Below are 23,928 nucleotides of genomic sequence, written 5' to 3'. Positions count from 1 at the left end.
CTTTCAATCCCCTGTTCACCTCATTGCTGGGGCACCCACCAGATGGACCATCAGCAATGTGACACATATCCCATATCCACAAGCTGAGGAGTATGTCTCTTTACGGTAATTATACAGCTCCTTTAAAAAGAAGATGGAATCAAAAGCTGGAATTTGTATTTCATGAAGAGTGAGAGGTTTTATTAAAATAGGCATGTTAGAAGTGGCAATAGTTTCTTTTAAGATAAACAGTGCGGTCATGTATTTTTTGTTCCATATTTATCTTTTTGTATTTCTAAGAAATATATGCAGACCTTTCTTTTATGAGACCTTCTGTCTCTTCTTTGTAGGCGATCTGGTAGCAACATCAGTGCCGCAAGCTGCGATATTATGGAAGAGCAGGTGAGTGCAGCTCTCTTTGCCAATTGCTGTAGTGATAGAAGTGCAGTCTTTTATAAATACATTTTACAGAAATTTTTCTACTGTTAGATGTCTGCTTACTGGCAGTGAACGGAAACAATATTGCTTACATCCAAAGACTGAAAATCTGGACTGAGTTTTTAATTTGTCAGTGTTATTTCAGGACTGGGCACTTCCAGTGAGCTATTCTGACTCGCAGTTCACACATCTCTCCTGTCCTATTTGCTACAGTGGGGTATATTTACAAAGCTAAATATGTCACATTTCAGGCCTGACATGTGAACATGGCTTATTGGGAAGGCCCGTCCCAACTCCCTCATTTCCATGAGACTTCAAAGTTTTTCTCCAAATGTTCATAAGTCACATACATAACAAAAGCTATCATGTTTAGCACTGGGACGTGCTCTGTAATGTGGTAGTTATATATGCTTTGGGTGGTGGGTACACTCTTTTTAATCGATTAAATTTGGCCAATTTTAGGCTGTTTAGACTGAGTTTGCACTGTCCGAATAATGGACAGGATTAGTTATCAGTTAGTCTCTGGATGTGAACAAGACTGCTTCCATTAAGATAGTAAGTTGAGAACTTGTAAATTGTGAGGGTAGGTACAAAATCTCATTTTACGGGGAATGTAGTTCAAGAAAAAGAATAGGCTTAAGTAGAGTTTTAGGAATTGAAATTGTTGCTAAGGGATCTGCCACGTGATGGAGTAGATACAAAATTGCCTTTTATTAGTTCATTTTGCAAGGCTATCAAAGTCTAGACACTGTGACTGTATTTGTGTGCACTTCTCTTCATACACATCTGTGGGTGTTCCAAGACTAGCTTATTTTTTTTTTTATACCTGACTTCCCTACCACCACTATCCAATAATTTTGCTAAATGTAATGTCTTTGGGTTGTTAATTGTACTTCCAACTCTGTGAATAATGCTTTTGTTTTTTGACCTAATATCTATGATGACACATAGGAAACTTGATCTTGTGATCAATGAAAGCAGGCAGAGGTCAAGAGAAACTATGCCAAACTAGGTGTATATTGATCGCTCTGCTGCTTACTTTGATCCCCAGTTTACTTTATTTAAGGGTGTGCTCATCATAATAAACTGTTAATAATTGACTCTGAGTTGCTTTCAGTCTTTTTTCTTAGCTGTTGCATAGACAGAACTACAGAAAGCTTTATTGCAGAACTTGATTGTAGTTTTTCTGAAAATATGGACAAATACCATGTCTCTCATATAGCTTCTTTATGTTTTAAATATAGGTGCGCCCACCATCAGAGGATACAAGAAAGGAGAGACGCACAAGAATTCCATATAAACCCAACTACAGCCTTAACTTATGGAGTGTTATGAAGAATTGCATTGGGAAGGAGCTGAGCAAGATCCCAATGCCAGTAAGTGTGGAAAGAATAGGGATGAGAAATTGAACAATAACCAAAACCGATAATAACCGGTTGTGTAAATGTCGGATATTTCGGTTCATTTATTACAGCATTTGCGAGGTTCTACCTACAGCCTTGTTCAGACCAAACACATTCAAGTTGGAACTGCTATTATTATGCTATTGGGTCTCTACAGACTCCAGAGTATAATAAACAGAGGTCACATTGTTGCTCATCTGTCTTCGGCTCCGGCGCAACTCCCTGCTCTTAGAAGACAACAGGGTGTCATGCTAGAGCCCAGAGAGTTGTGTAATGGTGTTTCTCACCTAATTTTCACTGGGGAACACAGTGGGTATTAGCCCGGCCACTGGGAGATTTGACAATAGGAGAACAAAAAGTCTGCCTTCAAACAATACCCCTCTCACCGACACTGCGCTAGTCTGTTAAAAACCTAGTGTTCGTAGGAAACAGACACGACCTGACTCAGGTCTTTCAGTCTTAGATCCAGAGGAATATAGATGGAGGGTTGATCTGCTTCCATAACAATGGTATATAAGCTTGCGTCGCCATTACCAGAAATCTTAGCAAGGAGTGCTTGTAGACTAATAAAGGTACTGTATGTCACTGTGATGCAGATATAATACAACAGGACCAAAAGGTCTAGTGGTGCCAGTCATATGATTACTTTGCAAACCTCGGAACAGAACACCTGTTCCTGGAACAGAGAACTGATAGAGGCCTTATAAGTAAACTCAAATATACGAATGGAGGAGGAGGATGATCAGGGGAAGGGTCTATTGAGTAAGCGATGGAGAGGGTATGTCGCAAGAGACCCGTATTAGTGCATAGAGATTCAAAGGGTGTCATAGTAGTATGATATGTGGTCAAGGGGGTAAACTTCTACCCAAGTGGTTTAATTTCAAATTATATCATGCCAAAGGAGTAAAGGACTTTAATAGTAAAGCTCCTCCCCCACCCCACCACAGTTTTCATTTCAGGATAGAAATTACCTGAGCCAGATGTGTGTGGACATTAAGGCTGAGGCCCCCACATTGCAGAAACAGCAGCTTCTTTAGTTGCAGATTTTGCTGCGGTTTTTTGGGTTTTTTTTAGCCTAGGAGTGACCACAAAAAGAATGGGAAATTTATAGGAAGCACATATACTTCTTCCTTCTGCTCAATCCACTCCTGACTTTGGCTCAAAAAAACCGCAACAAAATCTGCAACAAAAAAAAAGCAGCCCTTCCGTAATGTGGTGCCTTAGCCTAAAGGTGTTTTCCAGCCCCAACAGCAGTTTATATATTGATCACCTACCCACAGAATCGTTGGCTTGACACCCAGACCCCACACAGAACACCTGATTTGGCTGCCTTTGGATGCTTTAGGCTATTGCTGTGGATGGAGCAGCTGCTCTGCTCCTATTCAAATAATAGGCACCGGAATTGCTGCCCATCCACTATATAACAGTAGGCCAGGTTACTGCAGCTTGAACAGGCACAGGGCTGCTTCCATCCCCACGTACAACAGTAACTGCCAGCAGCCACATCAGCTGATCGGTGTAGGATCCACTTGAGTTTCCGGTTACCAAGCCTGCAAAATTTTAAGTAAATATATGGCAAACAAAGTCCTATATTGATTCCATGTTTTATTTTAAAATGTATTTGTTACTAATAATAATGGTCAAAAAATATTTTATGATCTTATTTTCATTTCTTCTGCTTTACCACCACTAGGTGAATTTCAATGAACCTCTCTCAATGCTTCAGCGTCTGACCGAAGACATGGAATACTACACCCTGCTGGACCGGGGAGCTCAGTGCGAGAGTGCTCTTGAGCAGCTGTGTTTAGTGGCTGCATTCACTGTATCTTCATACTCCACCACAGTCTTCCGCGCCAACAAACCTTTCAATCCGCTCCTGGGAGAGACGTTTGAGCTGGATCGAATGGAGGATTGCGGCTATCGCTCGCTATGTGAGCAGGTCTGTCATGCATCCTTAAAGTTAAGGTTAAGGCGTTTTAATTAAATGCAATTTCTTTAAGTCTTCATTCAATGGTCTGAAAAATTTGCTAATTTGGCGTTTTGTTTTCTGGACTAAGAATTCATCAGAAAAATGCATTTAGGCTAGTTTCTCAAGGCTGTAATGTATCCACAATTTATTTTTGTTTTTGATCAGCAAACTGATATTGTGGCCTTCATGGGTATGCTAAAATGTACCACTCTGCAGCAGTGATAAACTGATCCCTCTATTAGAAGACCTAAAGTCAATCTTTCAATAGAGTTTAGTGCAATAAGCTACCAGTATGTGGTTCTACGGCTGGGGTTTAGCATTCGAAACTTGCCCCTTCTGAAACTGTTTACCGTATATACTCTAGTACAGGGGTAGGGAACGTACGGCTCTCCAGCTGTTGCAAAACTACAACTCCCAGCATGCATACTGGCTCTGCTGTTCTGGGAACTCCCATGGAAGTGAATGGAGCATGCTGGGAGTTGTAGTTTCACAGCAGCTGGAGAGCCAAAGGTTTCCTACCCCTGCTCTAGTATAAGCTGAATTTTTCAGCAGTTTTCTGCTGAAAAAGCTCCCCCTCGGCTTATACTTTTTTTTTTTTTTTTTAATGACCAGCCGCAATATCAATGTATAGAATCTCCCATAAAATAGTGGGGGAAAAAAAAAAGAAGCTTTAAAAAAAAATAAAATTTAAAAGTTCTAAATCCCTCCTTTCGCTAGAATACATATTAAAGTAGAAAATGACTGTGAAACACAAACACATTAGGTATCTCTGTGTCTGAAAGTGCCCGGTCTACTGAATATAGGGGATCTGCAGTGCTCCTGTTCCGTCAGGAAGGGGTTAATAGGAGCACTGCAGATACCCTATAGTCAGCCAGGCTGAGTTCCAAGTGGGGGGAAAAGAAACAGTCCTCAGGGAAGGGGCAGACTGACAACCAAAACACCCCCTCGCCTTTCCCAGCACCCAGCAACTACTGCACCCAAAAACTCCGTCCATTTTAATTTTTGAAATTTTCCAGTAGCTGCTGCATCTAACCCCCCCCCCCCCCTCCCCCGGCTTATACTCGAGTCAATAAGTCAATTTTCCCAGTTTTTTGTGGTAAAATTAGTGGCCTCGGCTTATATTCGGGTCGGCTTATACGCGAGTATATATGGTATGTTCGCATTTTGTCAAAACAGGACAGTGCATACTCCATATAAATTACCAGAGAACAATCATGAGAAGTGCCCAAAAAGGACAATGTATACTGTTTGTATATTACCGGAGAAAAGTCTTGCGAAGAACCCAGTGGAGTCTGGTATATGGACAGTGTGCATGAACTAGTTACCACTGGACTCTTCACTGGTTACTTAGTGTGTGTTGTGTTACATGGGAATACGTTGAGGTTCTGCAGTGTGATATAAGTTTACAAAACATAAATCTCGCATTACCCAAAGCCTGCCATGAATACTCATAATAAGGGGGCATCCTCCGCTTAGAGATAAAAGGTTTCACTATTGTCACAGACATGGTGTCCTTACAGTAAGGCTGGGTTCACATACGTGTTCAGAGAACGTTTGGGGATTCCTTTCCCCATTCCGCTTGGAAAAATGCCGAGAGAAGGACTTTTCTTTTCACATTTTTCAGGCGGAAACCGGCGAAACCCCACGGACCATCTTTGGGTTCCGTGAGTAACCGTGTTTTAAGCGAGGGTTTCTGATTTTGGGTCCTCAAGCAGATTCAAAGAATGGAAACCCGAACGATAGTGTGAACATAGTGTAAGAATGGTGCTAACTTGTAGAATCAAGAAGGGCCTGGATGCCTTTCTTAAAAGTAAAAATATCACAAGTTATAAGGACTAGAATTTTGTAATGGACCATTGATCTGTATGCTCCGAATATGGGACATTTAACCTCTATCTCTTTGGTTTGAGGAAGGGGGGTGCTTTCCTCTTGATCAAAGGCTTCATGGCCTTTATCCAACTTTGTTATTTTGTATGCAGAAAAGTGGTATTTTATTCTTTAACAAATAGCCTATACTGCTTGTGATAAACCTGTAACATTCAGTACAGTCAGTATTTTAGCCCTAGAGAACCCCTTTAATTAATTAGTGTAGCTACCAACAGCATATTTTAATAGCGCTAATCAATGGTTTTGTTTGTTTTCTTTCTAGGTCAGCCACCACCCCCCTGCAGCAGCACATCATGCTGAATCCCGTAATGGCTGGACCCTGCGACAGGAGATAAAGATCACTAGCAAGTTCAGGGGGAAATATCTCTCTATCATGCCCCTTGGTGAGGGATTGCATATTGTACTGCAAGTCTTGAGGAGTTTAAGACCTGTATCATTTAACACTGGCTTACTCTCCTGATCTTCCTAGGTACCATACACTGTATATTTCACAACTCGGGGAACCATTATACATGGAAGAAAGTGACCACAACTGTGCACAACATCATTGTAGGCAAATTATGGATTGATCAGGTAAGACAAGGGATATCACATTGATTTCCAGGTGCTCATTTGTGGACTACTTCCCTCAAACCCCATACACAAGAGCAGGGACAGATATAATCCAGCCAACAACCGAGGAATATGGCAGCAACAACCTGGAAAAGCTATTGATCAGTATCCTCAATAAGAGGACCTTCAGCTTCTTTCCATGCTTTGTAAATTGGTACTTTTGCAGCTACTGGCTGCAACAGAGCACAATTGTTTGCATAGTACTGCAAGATTTGACTCTGTGACCATGTAAAGGTGTTCCTCACTTTTGTGTGCAATCAGGGGCGTAACTACCGTGGTAGCAGCAGTAGCAGCTGCCACAGGGCCCGGGCCATTAGGGGGCCCGGTGACAGCCGCTACCGCTGCGGTTTTTTTGTTTTTTTTTAAAGTCCGTTGGCCGGGATCGGCAAGTGACACCGCGGGGCCCACAGAGGCTATCATTATACTCGGGGGTCTTTGCAGACCCCCGAGTATAATGATCGGCGCACCGGGAGGGGTAAGGTAACATAAAAAACAGTGTTACTTACCTCTCCACGATCCTGCCAGGCCTCCGTCATTCGTGTCTGACGTCATTAAAGCTGGACAAGAGCGGACAGGACAGCCGACAGGAACAGGTAAGCAACTGTCTCTGTTCTTTTAATGGTTTTAATCCCCCGGGTCTCCGATTATTATACTCTGGGGTCTTTTCAGACCCCAGAGTATAATAAATGTTTATAGGTGTCCACAGTGGGACATATGGGGACACTATGGGGGATAATACTGTGTGCAGGGACACTATAGGGGTTAATAATACTGTGTGCATTGGACACTATAGGGGATAATACTGTGTGTGCATTGGACACTATAGGGGATAATACTGTGTGTGCATTGGACACTATAGGGGTTAATAATACTGTGTGTGCATTGGACACTATAGGGGTTAATAATACTGTGTGTGCATTGGACACTATAGGGGTAAATACTGTGTGTAGGGGACACTATGGGGGATAATACTGTGTGCATTGGACACTATAGGGTTTAATACTGTGTGCAGAGGACACTATAGGGGTTAATACTGTGTGTGCATTGGACACTATAGGGGTTAATACTGTGTGTGCAGGGGACACTATAGGGGTTAATACTGTGTGTGCAGGGGACACTATAGGGGTTAATACTGTGTGTGCAGGGGACACTATAGGGGTTAATACTGTGTGTGCAGGGGACACTATAGGGGATAATACTGTGTGTGCAGGGGACACTATAGGGGTTAATACTGTGTGTGCAGGGGACACTATAGGGGTTAACACTGTGTGCATTGGACACTATAGGGGTTAATACTGTGTGTGCAGGGGACACTATAGGGGATAATACTGTGTGTGCAGGGGACACTATAGGGGATAATACTGTGTGTGCAGGGGACACTATAGGGGTTAATACTGTGTGTGCAGGGGACACTATAGGGGTTAACACTGTGTGCATTGGACACTATAGGGGTTAATACTGTGTGTGCAGGGGACACTATAGGGGTTAATACTGTGTGTGCAGGGGACACTAGGGGTTAATACTGTGTGTGCAGGGGACACTATAGGGGTTAATACTGTGTGTGCAGGGGACACTATAGGGGATAATACTGTGTGTGCAGGGGACACTATAGGGGTTAATACTGTGTGTGCAGGGGACACTATAGGGGTTAACACTGTGTGCATTGGACACTATAGGGGTTAATACTGTGTGTGCAGGGGACACTATAGGGGATAATACTGTGTGTGCAGGGGACACTATAGGGGTTAATACTGTGTGTGCAGGGGACACTATAGGGGTTAACACTGTGTGCATTGGACACTATAGGGGTTAATACTGTGTGTGCAGGGGACACTATAGGGGATAATACTGTGTGTGCAGGGGACACTATAGGGGTTAATACTGTGTGTGCAGGGGACACTATAGGGGTTAATACTGTGTGTGCAGAGGACACTATAGGGGTTAATACTGTGTGTGCATTGGACACTATAGGGGTTAATACTGTGTGTGCAGGGGACACTATAGGGGTTAATACTGTGTGTGCAGGGGACACTATAGGGGTTAATACTGTGTGTGCAGGGGACACTATAGGGGTTAATACTGTGTGTGCAGGGGACACTAGGGGATAATACTGTGTGTGCAGGGGACACTATAGGGGTTAATACTGTGTGTGCAGGGGACACTATAGGGGTTAATACTGTGTGTGCAGGGGACACTATAGGGGTTAACACTGTGTGCATTGGACACTATAGGGGTTAATACTGTGTGTGCAGGGGACACTATAGGGGATAATACTGTGTGTGCAGGGGACACTATAGGGGTTAATACTGTGTGTGCAGGGGACACTATAGGGGTTAATACTGTGTGTGCAGAGGACACTATAGGGGTTAATACTGTGTGTGCATTGGACACTATAGGGGTTAATACTGTGTGTGCAGGGGACACTATAGGGGTTAATACTGTGTGTGCAGGGGACACTATAGGGGTTAATACTGTGTGTGCAGGGGACACTATAGGGGTTAATACTGTGTGTGCAGGGGACACTATAGGGGATAATACTGTGTGTGCAGGGGACACTATAGGGGTTAATACTGTGTGTGCAGGGGACACTAGGGGTTAACACTGTGTGCATTGGACACTATAGGGGTTAATACTGTGTGTGCAGGGGACACTATAGGGGTTAATACTGTGTGTGCAGCGGACACTATAGGGGTTAATACTGTGTGTGCAGGGGACACTATAGGGGTTAATACTGTGTGTGCAGGGGACACTATAGGGGTTAATACTGTGTGCATTGGACACTATAGGGGTTAATACTGTGTGTGCAGGGGACACTATAGGGGTTAATACTGTGTGTGCAGGGGACACTATTGGGGATAATACTGTGTGCAGGGCTTACTAAGGGACATAATAGAGTGCGGAGGAGGGGGTCAGTCGAGGTCTTCGGCATCGGTTTGGGGAGGGGGGGCCCCATGTCAAAAGTTCGCCACGGGGCCCCGCCATTCCTAGTTACGCCACTGTGTGCAATATATCCTTTAATCCTGGAGCTGAGCAGACCATAACTTCAGTGTGTCTGCTGTTTTATAAAGCAGAGACCCTGTAATGCCCACAGCCTTTTCTGGGCAGTTAACTCTTTAGATGCCTTGGTTAGATGGTGAGATTGCGACCACCTGTCAATGTGATCCAGGGACAATGATGGTTACTATGACCACAGGAAGCCAATTGAAGGCTCCAAAGTCTGTCATTAGTACAATTCTATTATATGCTGCTTAAACCACCCGAGGAGTCTAATTTATAGTAGTAAAACGTTTTGGGGTTTTTTTTAATTGTTTCGTTTTGTTTTCAGCTTGGCACATATTTGGCATTACATTGTAACAAAGAGTTAATGTATCCAATAATAGGAGTGAGGGCCCTGCTTACGAGGAAAGACGTACGAGGGTTTGTTTGTTACAATGGACCAGCCATCTTTTAATAAATAAGGTCATATAACTAATGCTGTGTGCTGTGAATATACAGATACTAAGTGTATGGAGTGCAGAGTAATTTATAGATGTAGGTAAAATAGCTTAGAAAATGAAATATTAGTGTGCAGAGATGTAGAACAATGTGATCCGGTCATGTGATAAGCCCGCCTAAACAGATGGAAGCTTAGGGCACTTTTGAAGCTACTGTAGTTTGGTATTAATCGGATTGCCCCGGGTGCAGCGTTCCAGAGCACCAATGCAGCTCGAGAAGAGTCTTGGAGATTGGAGTATGATGTTTGGATAACAGAGGATACAAATCTAATCAGAATTAGAGCAACAATGAGGGGTTTGGGTACTTCCACATTGGGAAAAGGGTGAATTCTAGAGAAGTGTTTGAGGTGCAGATGACAAGAGTGTACAAGTGAATACATGGGTTGAAGATGAGATTCAAGTCAAATACAATAAAGACATTGGACATATTGCCTTAGTTTTATAGTAAGACCACAGATAGAAATGGAGAGATGACTTCAGGGTTAGGTTAGTGAATGGAGGGAATACAAGATGATTAGTTTTTAAAAGATGGTTTCAGATCGAGAAGGCATGATGTTAGAGACAGCAGAGAGACAGTCACTTGTCCACTGTAGTAATGCAGATGCGATGTCACAAGGTTGAAGTATATAGCTGGGTGTCATCGAATAAAGATGCTACTGCAGGCCAATAGGTGGTGCGTAGAGAGAGAAGAGGAAGGGACTTTATCTAGGTTGGTTTTGAGACTGTCATTGTGCTTTGTGGCCAATTCAAGACAGGAGAGAGAAGAAAATGGGAAACACTGAAGACTGTAGTGCAGGGGTCCTCAAACTTTTTAAACAGTGGGCCAGAGGCAGAGCAGGTCGCACAGACATCAGGAGCGGTGCCCTCCAATACGTAAAGTGAAGTGCGCTCCATGGCCTGGCCCGAGCTCCCCAGGAGCTTCATTATAAATGCACACCTGCCGGCGTTGTCGGCAGGGCCAGACAGAAGTGCTTGGTGGGCTGCATGTGGCCCACGGGCCGCAGTTTGAGGACCCCTGATGTAGTGTGTCTGAGAGGTGCTGTGTCTTTACAGTGTGTAGATTCCTGTATGTGTCCTCTATCCCCTCAATAGCATAGTTGTCTACTCACAGTGTATTTCCTTATCCTGCTTTTCACCATCTTGATGCTGGTGGCTGTGGATGGAGTTTCAGGGATCGGCTGATTTCTTGACTCATTCTCCTGAGACCTCACTTCTTACTCTTGTGCACCCATGAGTTTACACTGCTCGTCTGCTGTCCTACTCTCTTCTCCTCCCTCTGTCTCTCAAACATCTCCCTCCCCGTTGTCTGTGATCTTTTGTCCTTATGTATTTTCTCACTGTTTCCCCACTAAAATAAAGACAAAAGACTACAGACAAGGGGCGCCTGGGTGGCCTTGCATATACTGTTGGGTCTCCCCTTACTACCCCGCACTGTTGCCATCGCTTTATGTGAGACCTTGTTGAGGGCTTCTTGACAGATGCGTCTTCTAAACTAACTTGCTTTTAGGACCCCAGATCCTGGCCTGTTATTGATTTATATGTAAAACAACAATTGGCCCTATAAAAAGAAGTCTTATTGAGCTCCATACATGAAAATGACAGGTATCAGAATATCAGTGAATATCAGTTATGTCCTTTTAGTGAAAGATGTACAAACAAAACCCATAAGAAATTGAAGTTATAGCCGTCATAAAATTCTGAATGGAAAAATGAAAACGTTATGTAATGGCTTTTGGAAAGCGAGCAGGAAATTACAAAATGGTAAAATGGAAAGGATTTCAAGTCTGCACTTTAAGGTTTCCGTGCCAGGTGCAGATGGAACTTTCAGACTTCACAAACAAAAAGGCATTGAAAAAACAAAAAAAACCAAACACCTTTTTACCTTTAAAAACGGGGATATTGTATTTAAACACACATTGGCTAACATCGCACTTAAACCCTTTAGCAGTCTCCTCAGCATTTAGTCTGGGGATACACAGTGACTTTGACCATGTTACAGTGTCCTGCTGTTCGCATCTCAGGTAAAAAGCATGAATGTGGTGGTGTTGTAACTCACAAACGAATGCAACGTGAGTCATCCGGTTTGGATTCCTAGGAACTGTCATTTCATGGTTACAGCAATGTGTATATTGTCATTTGACCTTGCTCACATTCATCACTTTTGATACCATACTGTAGTTTTCAGCAACATGACATATGTCTTGCATCTTGACTTGTGTTAATCATTGTTTCCTGCTTGATTCATTTATTTCCTCCGTTCTGCTTTCAGTCTGGAGAAATAGAAATTCTTAATCACAAGACGGGGGACAAGTGTAAACTTAAGTTTGCCCCTTACAGCTACTTCTCTCGTGATGTGGCCCGAAAGGTGAGTCTGTATTCATCCCAAATCTGCCTCATAAATCATACACTTTGTGATCTTGCGCATTTTATCATCTTTATCAACGTCACTTTGGTTTTTACACATTTACCTATTTATTTTACATCCTAATGTTTTGGAATTATTTGGACCTGAACACTTGTGCTGTCTTACAGGTGACAGGAGAGGTGATGGATGCAAGTGGGCGCGTATATTACACATTGATGGGAACATGGGATGAGCGGATGGAGTGTTCTCATGTGTCTGCAGTTGGTAGTGGCTTTGAAAATGGTGCTGATAAGACCCCAGAAAACAAGATTCTTCTATGGAGAAGAAACCCCTTGCCGTATGTTTCCTGTATATTTTACATTTTATCCGTGGTTGTGTTAACAAAGATTACCTCTGTATTGTTTCCTTTCAATATGTAGGAAAAATGCGGAATACATGTATTACTTCTCTGAGCTGGCATTGACCCTTAATGCCCTAGAAGAGGGCGTTGCTCCTACAGACAGTCGTATGAGACCTGATCAGAGGTTGATGGAGAATGGAAACTGGGATGAAGCCAATGCTGAGAAACAGAGACTTGAAGAAAAGCAAAGGATTGCAAGGCGAAGGAGAGAAGCAGAACGAGAAAAAGTTGGGGATGATGGTAAGAGGCGTTTATGGCAGGAAGGCTCAACAGCTGAGCATTTGTAAATAAGGAGTTAATTTTATCTACAATATATGAAGCACTATTATGGGATGTGCTACATCTTGGTTACGCTCAGTAGCTTTTCTTTAACGTTTCTTTTTCAATATTGGTCTTAAAATACCACCCCTTTTCTTTAGCCGGTTAAGGACCGCTGGCCGTAAATTTACGGCCAGCAGTCCTGGTCTCTAAGACCAGCCGATTGTAAATTTACGGCCGGTCTTCAGAGACTCACTAGGCAGGGGGTGGGGCGGGGGGAGGGCAGGCATTAGGTGTTACTAACACCTAACCACCCCCTCAACAACGTTCAGTCGGACTCAGTTCCGACTGAACGTTTTAACCCTTTCGATCGTGCCGTGAAACATCACGGCGCGATCGAAAGGGATCCGCCGAAGATTAAAGCTGATCGGCACCCCCCGCGGCGAGATCTGGGGGTGCCGATGTCAGTAAAAGGTAGTCTGGGGTCTGGCCAGTGACCCCAGACTACCGGAGCCCCCACATACCTGGTGATCCTGCCAGGCGATGGAGGAAGTGAGCGATGTGTCTCACTTCCTCTGCAGCTTGCAGGACACGAGCAGGCTTGTGTCCTGCTCGTGTCCTGTCTGCTATTGTGCAGAATCAGTTGGTGCTTTCATCAAAGCATCAACTGATTCAAGTGTCCTAAATGGACACATGAAAAAGTTAAAAAAAAAGTTAAAAAAAAAAATAGTGTATGAAAAAAGTAATAAAGTTATAAAGACCAAAAATCCCTTTTTCTCTATACAAAATGAACTATATAAAAAAAAGTACTAAAAATTAATAAAAACAATGCATATTTGGTATCGCCGCGTCCGTAACAACCTGTACAATAAAACTGAAATAATATTTAATGTATACGGTGTACATCTGGAAAAAAAAAACGGAAAAAACCCGCCGGAAGTAATGATTTTTCACCAGATCACCTTACAAAATATGCTATAAAAAGTGATCAAAAAATCATATGGACCCCACAACAGTACCAATAAAAAGCGCAGGTTGTCCCGCAAAAAATAAGCCCTCAACCAACACTGTCAACCGAAAAATAAAAATGTTACGCCTCTCAGAAGATGGCGATGCAAAAATCACTGATTTATGTCCCCAAATGTGTTTTTGTTCTGCAGACTTAGTATCGCATAAAAAAATACTATAAATGAGGTATCGCCGTAACCGTACCGACCCGCAGAATAAAGGCTACATGTTACTTATACTGTACGCTGCATGGCGAAAAATTTAAAGGGTACAACTCAATGCCAAGATTGATTGATTTTTATTTATTTTTTTTAAATCCAGCAAGAAAGAGTTAATAAAATGTATTCAGTATGTTGTAGGCATCCAAAAATGGTGTCATTACAAAATACATCACATCTCGCAAACAACAAGCCCTTATATGGCCGCGTCACCAAAAGAATAAAGAAAATATAGCATCTACCAATGTGAAGTCATAAAAACCCAAAATCGCCAAATTATTAGAATACAACTGGCGGCGTCAGGAAGGGAATGTATAAGCTGTGTCAGTGTACTTCAGGAGACACCCCAGATTTACAGCTTACAAGGGAAAGACACCAGAAGTGACCCCCAAAATGACCCCAGAGTGACTCCCCCAATCATAGGAGCTACTGGGACATGGTAGGGAATTTGGTGTCTGCAATGTCCTCCGCACCGCTTATATATTCCCTCTTCGCCATCCGCCGTGCAGTCACGTCTGGGATAGTAATACTCACTACATCCCCTGATAAATTCTTTGAGGGGTGCAGTTTTCAAAATGTGGTCACTCCTTTGGGGAATCCACTTTTCTGGTACCTTTACAGGCTCTACAAACATGACATGGCGTTCAGATACCAAACATCCAAATCTGTACTCCAAAAGCCTCATCGCACTCCTTCCCTTCTGCGCCCTGCTGTGCGCCCAAACTGCAGTTTATGCCACATGTATGACACATGTATGATACTGGTGTACCCGGGATAATGGACGTAATGTCATATGTGGGAATAAACTGATATTAGGGCACAGCCGGACACAGAAGGGAAGAAGGGTTATTGGGTTTTTGGAGCGCAGACGGTTTGGTTTTTGGATGCCATGACACTTTTGCACAGCTGAAACGCCAGTAAAGTGGAATCCCCTGATATGAGACCCTATTTTGGAAACTACACCCCTGAAGGATTTCTCCAGGGGTACAGACAGCATTTTTAACCCCCAAGTGTTGCTATAACTTATTATCCATAAATGAATACGAAGCTGATTGTGAGAGGTGAAAATGACTATTTTTCCAGGAATCCGTCATTTCTGTGCGTAATATGTTGTGCCCGCCTTGTATCAGAGATGAACACTCTGAAAGTTGTTGTGCCCGGGATACCCACTTACCAGTTTTTGGAGTGTCTCTGCTGACATAAGTTGGGCACAACATATCGGGCACTGAAATGGCGAATCTCTGGAAATTTTTCATTTTTAACTTCTCATTATCAGTTGCGATTTCATTTCTGGAAACTAAATAAGTGCAACACTCAAGGGTGAAAAATGCTCGCTACACCATTTGATAAATCCCATCAGTGGGCTAGTGTCCAAAATGGGGTGACATGTCTGCGGATTCCACTTTATTGACAATTCAGGGGCTTTGCAAAAGTGACGTCCAAAAACCAAACTGTGCTCCAGAAACCAAAATAGCGCTCCTTCCCTTCTGCGCCCTGCTGTGTGCCCAAACTACAGTTTATGCCACATGTATGACACTGGTGTACCCGGGATAACGGACTTAATGTCATATGTGGGTATAAACTGATATTAGGGCACATGTATGACACTGGTGTACCCGGGATAACGTACGTAATGTCATATGTGGTTATAAACTGATATTAGGGCACAGACGGACACAGAAGGGTTATTGGGTTTTTGGATCACAGATGGTTTGGTTTTTGGATGCAATGACACTTTTGCAGAGACCCTAAACTTGCCCCTACAAAATGGGGTTTACAGTTACCTCCAGGTCTCTCCAAAAGGAACATGGCCCCCAGAAAGTCCCTCTAAATCTGTACCCCAAAAGCTAAAAAGCACAGTGCTCCTTCTCTTCTGAGCCCTGCTGTGTGCCCAAGCAGCAGTTTACACCCACATATATATTTTTTTGCCCCTCGGGATGGCCCCTTAATAGTTTTAGGAGTGCAGGTCTCTGACAACACAAAGTGGGTGCAACGTATTGGGCACCGAAATGGCATATTTCTTTCAAAATTTCAATTTTCATTTTGGACATTCATTTTTTGGAAGCATTTTAGGCACAAAATGATAATACCCCTTGATTCATTCCTTGACAGGTGTAGTTTATAAAATGGGGTCACTTTTGAGGGGTTTCCACTGTATTGGTACTTTAGGGGCTCAGCAAATGCGACATGGCACCTGAAAACTATTCCAGCCACATCTGCCCTCCAAAATCCAAATAGCACTCTTTCCATTCTGAGCCCCACCATGTACCCATACAGCAGATTATGGCCACATATGGGGTATTGCCGTGTTCAGGAGAAATTTTGTAACAAACTGTGGGGAGCTTTTAATTCTTTAACTACTTGCAAAATTAAAAATATGGCGCTAAATGGACGATTCATTGGGAAAAAAAGTAATTTTTCATTTTTACGTCCCAATGTTAATAAAATCTGTGAAACAGCTGTGAGGCCAAAATGTTCACTATACCCCTAGATAAATTCTATGAGTGGTGTAGTGTCCAAAATGGGGTCACTTTTAGGGGGTTTCTACTATATTGATACTTTAGGGGCTCTGCAAATGCGACATGGGACTTGAAAAATATTCCAGCAAAATCTGTCCTTCAAAAGCCAAATAGCGCTCTTTCCATTCTGAGCCCCACCATGTTCCCATACAGCAGATTATGACCACATATGGGGCATTTCTGTGTTCAGGAGAAATTGTTTAACGAACTTTATGGAGCTTTTTCCCCTTTATCCTCTTGTGAAAATGAAAAATTTGGGGCTAAATTGACAGTTTATTGGAAAAAAAGTAATTTTTCATGTTCATGCCCCAATGTTAATAAAATCTGTGAAACAGCTGTAGGGTCAAAATGCTCACTATACCCTTTCATATGTTCTGTGGGGGGTGTAGTTTCCAAAATGGGGTCATTTTTAGGGGGTTTCCACTGTATTGGTACTCTAGGGGCTCTGCAAATGAGACATGGCACCTAAAATTATTCCAGTAAAATCTGCCATCCAAAAGCCAAATAGAGCTCTTTCCATTCCAAGCCCCGCCATGTACCCATACAGCAGAATATGGCCACACATGGGGTATTGCCGTGTTCAGGAGAAATTGTTTAACAAACTGTGGGGGGCTTTTACTCCTTTATCCCCTTGTGAAAATTAAAACTTTGGGGATAAAGTGACATTTTAGTAATTTTTCATTTACACATCCCAATGTTAGTAAAATCTGTGAAACAACTGTAGGGTCAAAATGCTGACTATACCCCTTGATGAATTCTGTGAGGGGTGTAGATTCTAAAATGGGGTCACTTTTGGGGGGTTTCCATTGTTTTGGTACTCTAGGGTCTCTGCAAATGAGGCATGGTGCCTGAAAATTATTCCAGCAAAATCTGCTGTTCACACACCCAGTGTCGCTCCTTCCCTTCCATGCACTGCCGTGTACCCAAAAATCAGTTTACGCCCACATGTGGGGTATTTCTGTGTACGGGAGAAATTGCATAACAAAATGTGAGATGCATTTTCTCCTTTAACCCTTTGTGTATGTGTTAATTTTAGGTCTAAATGAATATATTAATGAAAAAAAATGAAATGTCTAAATTTCACTTCCATATTATTTTTATTCTTATGAAAAACTTAAAGGGTTAACAAACATCCCAAATGCTGTTTTGAATAATTTGAGGGGTGTAGTTTTGAAAATGGGGTGATTTATGGGGGTTTCTATTATACAGGCCTTTATAATTCCTTACAGAACTGAAGCGGTCCCTAAAAAATTGGTTTGGGGAATTTTCTTGCAAATCTAGAAAATCGCTGTTACACTTGTAAGCCTTGTAACGTCCAAAATAAATTAAAAGACAATCAAAAGATGATGCCGATATAAAGCAGAGATATGGGAGATAATATTTATTCATGTATTTGGGTGGTATAACTATCTGCCTGAAAAGCAGAGAATTTCACATTTTGAAAATTGCAATTTTTTCCAAATTTCCATCAAATTTCCTAGTTTTTTTTATAAATAAATACAAAAATATTGATTAATATTTACCACTAACATGAAGTATAATGTGTTACGAAAAAAACAGTCTCAAAACCACTTGTGTAAGTTAAACCGTCTCAAAGTTATTGCCATTTAAAGTGACACATGTCAGTTTTGAAAAAAAAGGCCTGGTCTTTAACATACTTTTGGGCCTGGTCCTTAACCGGTTAAGCATGACCCAAACCAGTATGATCACGTAATACCTGTTCACAAGGTGTGCATCCATTCAAATCAGTATCACGGGGCCTCCATTCTTGTAATATGTGAAAATCCCAGCAGTAGGATCCATCACTCAAAGACTTTTGGTCTGTACTGTATATCCACAGTGTAACGCTAGAAAACTTTACCATAGCCCAAAGTGTTGGCTCCAGACTGCTGCTTCTTATGGACATGAGAATGTTGTACAGAATATCACACAATTGCTGTGGTCAGAGCAGTGGAACAGCTGAGGAAAGATGGCTGTCCTCATAATCTTGTGCAAAAATTAGAATTAACAAATTTACAACCAATAAATTAACACACATTGTCAATTTTTAACGTTTATTTATTAAAACCATACATTCCCTTTATTGACAGTGGTCCACTTCTAGTAATATGAATGTGTGACAACATATGTACAATGCCCAAACCCTGTATGTGACCTTTCTACATCTCCCCACAGATTCACCAGTGGATTCATACAAGCCTTTGTGGTTTGAATACAAAATGGATCCTGTGAGCAAAGAAATGACGCACATTTACCGTGGCACTTACTGGGAGGCCAAGGAGAAGCAAGAATGGAGTGCCTGCCCAGATATTTTCTGAGGAAGAAGGGGAAGTGGCAACATCTCAGTCCCCTCCCATCCTCTTTACCCCCATATTCTATGTCCATGTCCTTTACCTTCGGCGATGCCTTACTGACCCTAGTTCTCCCCCTCTGAACAGAGCAATGCTCTGCAGATCATCCCCAATGAATTAACCAGGTGGTGCATTATTTTATTTTTTTATTATTATTACTACCTAGCCCCCAACCTTCTACCCCACCAACCCCCATTCTCCATGTCACCAGCAGTTCATCATTGGGTGTAAAACATATACGGTAGCACTTATGCCACTGGTGATAAAAGCACTTATGCATTACAGATGTGACATAACGTAATGCCTGTTGTAGTGGCAATCAATCAGCCGTGCAGGTGACATTGCTATTGAACAGAGTTTTTCTTTTGTTTTTTTTTGCTTTACTAGATTTGTTTGCTTTTTTTAGTCTGCAGAGCATTGGTCTGGTAAAAATCCTTCTCTCCGGTTTGCGAACCATCTCACAACCCCCGCCTTGAACACTAGGGTGGGTGGGGGTGGTTGTCTGCCTTATGTTTGAGTTCATCTCTGTGATTCTTGGGTTTGTTGTGTTTTTTGTTTGTTTCTTTTTGTTTTTTCTTTTTTGCTGAGGGGGTGGAGATGAAGGTGTTGGGAGAGAGGGTACAATTTCTCAGACATCTGGTATTGATTTTGGGTATACAATTGAGGGTTTGCTCTGTCCTGCCCCATATATAAATATATATATATATATGTATATTTTTCATTTCTCTCCCGTCACTACCTCTCGCTGTGTGTCTCACCTTTTTCTCTTTCTCTGTTTCTGTGCAAATACTAAATTAAATAAAGATCAGATTACACTTCTCAAGTTCTCCTTGTGGGATTTAGTCTGATACTGTAGTTCCATTTACAGAGATTTTATTTGTACATGGCCCTTTTGCGCCTGTATACACACATTCATGCACGCTATAGTACAATGGGCACAAGCCAGTTGTAGACTGATATAGTGGTGGACACCTGGCACCCCCCACATTCCCTCCTGCCAAGGATCTGAGTTGTCCATGGCAGGCAAAAGTAAAATTGGATCTGGATTCCCTTTCAGAATCCTAAACTGAATCAGCTAAAAGGCTAGGCGTCCCAAAGAGGTGGAAGACAAAATTTGATTTTACAAGTGGAATAAATTTCTGTTTGCCAAAAAACATTAAAGAGCTTCTAAGAAACAGTCCAAAGCAATATGAAATAAGGCTCTAGCACCACCCTTCATTCCAGGTTGGAACGTTCAATGGATTGTAGGAATGGGATTTTGCACCAATCCTGACAGGTTAACTACAGTCTGCAAGATGAATAGCCAGGCTGTTGTTCCCTGGGATCAGCTTTATCCCTTTTCATACATATTGCCCGATGAAGCCCTTTGCTTATATTATCTCTTTAAGATACAGTGTTGGCCAAAAGCATTGGCACCCCTGCAATTCTGTCAGATAATACTCCTTTTCTTCCAGAAAATGATTGCAAGCACAAACTCTTTGGTATTAATATCTTCATTTATTTTGCTTGCAATGAAAAAACACAAAAGAGAATGAAAAAAAAAAAAAGGCAAATCATTGATCATTTTACACAAAACTCCAAAAATGGGCCGGCCAAAAGTATTGGCACCCTCAGCCTAATACTTGGTAGCACAACCTTTAGGCACAATAACTGCGATCAACCGCTTCCGGTAACCATCAATGAGTTTCTTACAATGCTGGAATTTTACACCATTCTTCTTTGGCAAACTGCTCCAGGTCCCTGAGATGTGAAGGGTGCCTTCTCCAAACTGCCATCAAGAGATCTCTCCACAGGTGTTCTATGGGATCCAGGTCTGGACTCATTGCTGCCACTTTACAAGTCTCCAGTGCTTTCTCTCAAACCATTTTCTAGTGCTTTTTGAAGTGTGTTTTGGGTCATTGTCCTGCTGGAAGACCCATGACCTCTGAGGGAGACCCAGCTTTCTCACACTGGGCCCTACATTATGCTGCAAAATTTGTTGGTCGTCTTCAGACTTCATAACGCCATGCACACGGTCAAGCAGTCCAGTGCCAGAGGCAGCAAAGCAACCCCAAAACGTCAGGGAACCTCCGCCATGTTTGACTGTAGGGACCGTGTTCTTTTCTTTGTAGGCCTCTTTTTTTTTTTTTTTTCCTGTAAACTTTATGTTGATGCCTTTTCCCAAAAAGCTCTACTTTTGTCTCATCTGACCAGAGAACATTCTTCCAAAACATTTTTGGCTTTCTCAGGTAAGTTTTGGCAAACTCCAGCCTGGCTTTTTTATGTCTCTGGGTAAGAAGTGGGGTCTTCCTGGGTATCCTACCATACAGTCCCTTTTCATTCAGACGCTGACGGATAGTACGGGGTGACACTGTTGTACTCTCGGACTGCAGGGCAGCTTGAACTTGTTTGGATGTTAGTCGAGGTTCTTTATCCACCATCCGCACAATCTTGCATTGAAATCTCTCGTCAATTTTTCTTTTCCGTCCAAATCTAGGGAGGTTAGCCACAGTGCCATAGGCTTTAAACTTCTTGATGACACTGCACACGGTAGACACAGAAACATTCAGGTCTTTGGAGATGGACTTGTAGCCTTGAGATTGCTCATGCTTCCTCACAATTTTGCTTCTCAAGTCCTCAGACAGTTCTTTGGTCTTCTTTCTTTTCTCCATGCTCAATGTGGTACACACAAGGACACAGGGCAGAGGTTGAGTCAACTTTAATCCATTTCAACTGGCTGCAAGTGTGATTTAGTTATTGCTACCACCTGTTAGGTGCCTCAGGTAAGTAACAGGTGCTGTTAATTACACAAATTAGAGAAGCATCACATGTTTCTTCAAACAGTGTCAATACTTTTATCCACCCCCTTTTTTATGTTTGGCGTGGAATTATATCCAATTTGGCTTTTTGACAATTCTTTTTGTGGTTTTCCATTGAAGTCAAATTAAATGACGATAATAATACCAAAGAATTTGTGATTGCAATCATTTTCTGGAAGAAAATGAGTATTATCTGACAGAATTGCAGGGGTGCCAATACTTTTGGCCAACACTGTATGAGCTATTCCTCAAACATCAAGCAATTCCAAGCCATAGTAGCTGTAATACAGAGGGATCAGCAACTACTATCAATATATTTTAATAGCTCTTTTTTTTTCTTTTTTCTTTTTTAAACAAAAACCAAAAAACGTACCCTACCAAATAAAGTCCCACTATAGAATAGACATAACAACCAAAGGAAACATCAGACAAATGCCAAAATATATAAAAAGTCTGAAAAATTTTTGCTAACCAAATATTTAAGAAAATCACGGAGACCTACAACAATAACTCGCAAAAATAGTGAGCAGACACATGAATCATCCCACTCAGCAAACTGCAGTGAAGCTCCTAGTCATAGGTAAATAGTTCCGCAGTTTACTCCCATCGGCGCTGCGCAGTGGACTCCTTTGCTCACTACTTTATTATTTCTCTGGGTATGTAATTTTTGCTATTTAACTGACTAGTTGTTATATTCCCCAGATGGAGTGTTATATATGCAGAAGCTTTGTCTCAGGACACTCTAGCATTTACCTATGACTAAGAGTTGCACTGCACCTTGCTGAGTGGGTTGATTTATGTGTGTGCTCGCTATTTTTAGTGAGTTATTTTTGTAAGTCTCCCTGTGATTTTTTATTTTTTTAACTATTTGGTTATCAATAAATATTTTTCAGACTTTTTATGTATATTTTTGCATTTATCTCATGTTTCCTTTGGTTGTTTTGTTTTATTAAAGGGATTCTATCATTAAATTGCTATTTTTTTCTTGCTAACACATAGGAATAGCCTCAAGAAAGGCTATTCTTCTCTTACCTTTAGATGTTTGAAAGAAATCCAGGTTTTCCTTGATATGCAAATGAGTTCTCTCGCAGCACTGGGGGCAGTCCCCAGCACTCAAACTGCAGTGGGGGCGTTCCCAATTCAGCGAGAGAAATCTCCAGTGCCGCCTCCATCTTTGTCTGGAACGGGCTCTCTCCACGTCTTCTTCTGGCACAAGCTTCAAACTTCTAGGCATGAGCTGGTCTAAGAGAGTCTCCTTTCAGTTGTACAGTTTTGTAATGGCTTGTATCATCATTACATTCATATATATATATATATAAAGCTTCGTTCCGTTCAGACACCTTGGAGCGTTATTTTTTTTTCCCATCAATAACTGCTACAATAGTGGTGTAAAAGCTGTAACATACCAAGTTGATCATTAACCTCGGTCTTGGTTAAACTTGTAAAGGCTAAGCCCCCACGGGCTGTAATTGCAGCACCACTGCGTGATTTCATTACGGTTCTTTCTGCAGCGCTATGAAGAGAAAGTTCACAGAGTTTTCCTCTGCGGACTTTCTCTTCCCATTATATCTATGGGAAAGCTGTCTGTGTTTCTGTAGATATGATTGACATGCTGCTATTTACAAAGCCGCAACGGCTTTGCAAATTGCAGCGTGTCCGCGCTGCGTTTTTTTCTGCAAAGTGGGCATGGGATTCGCATGAATCCCATCCCCTTTGCTTGCGCTGTAAAACGCCGCAATTTTTTCCGCAGTGTCTCCGCTGCAGGCAAATCGCGGTGTTTACGTCCCTTGGGGCACCGGCCAAAAAGAGCTATAGAAGAGACAGCATGCATTGTAAACAATGAAGAGCTCACAGGTGGAGATCCTACACCTGATCTTATTCTGATGATTGATCATCAATAAAAATGAGCTGGACAACCCCTTTAACAAAGCCCAAGTCCCACTGTAATTAATACTGCCCCCTTATATTCTTCCCCCTGACATAAATACTGGTCCTCCTACTTTATGCCCCCTGACATAAATACTGGTCCCCTTGTATTAATAAGGCCTCCTTATATAAATGATCTCTTTATATCACTTATAATAGCACTTCTAATATAAAATACCTCTTATAAGTTGCCATTTGTACTTTAATATACTTTGAAAATTAAAATTCCACTTATACTATGTCTTGAGTGGTATTTTATAAGTGGCATATATATAGGTGGCAAATTATAATTTATAAACTTTC

The 23,928-nt window shown here is 42.0% G+C and overlaps 1 protein-coding gene across 1 annotated transcript in view; it reads left to right on the top strand.

Moving 5' to 3' along the window:
* Positions 1 to 19,720, top strand: part of OSBP (oxysterol binding protein) — a 43,964-nt gene extending 24,244 nt beyond the window's left edge. The window contains exons 6-14 of the mRNA XM_075258581.1: positions 330 to 381; positions 1,662 to 1,793; positions 3,514 to 3,759; positions 5,939 to 6,059; positions 6,146 to 6,249; positions 12,052 to 12,147; positions 12,315 to 12,484; positions 12,567 to 12,787; positions 18,726 to 19,720. Coding sequence (XP_075114682.1) covers positions 330 to 381; positions 1,662 to 1,793; positions 3,514 to 3,759; positions 5,939 to 6,059; positions 6,146 to 6,249; positions 12,052 to 12,147; positions 12,315 to 12,484; positions 12,567 to 12,787; positions 18,726 to 18,868 — 1,285 coding nt within the window. The 3' untranslated portion in view covers positions 18,869 to 19,720. The remainder of the gene's footprint in view (positions 1 to 329; positions 382 to 1,661; positions 1,794 to 3,513; positions 3,760 to 5,938; positions 6,060 to 6,145; positions 6,250 to 12,051; positions 12,148 to 12,314; positions 12,485 to 12,566; positions 12,788 to 18,725) is intronic.
* The last annotated feature ends 4,208 nt before the right edge of the window (positions 19,721 to 23,928 follow it).

This window comes from Leptodactylus fuscus, chromosome 10, assembly GCF_031893055.1.
Source record: "Leptodactylus fuscus isolate aLepFus1 chromosome 10, aLepFus1.hap2, whole genome shotgun sequence".
NCBI lineage: Eukaryota > Metazoa > Chordata > Amphibia > Anura > Leptodactylidae > Leptodactylus > Leptodactylus fuscus.
This window is presented reverse-complemented; position numbering and strand designations above follow the sequence as displayed.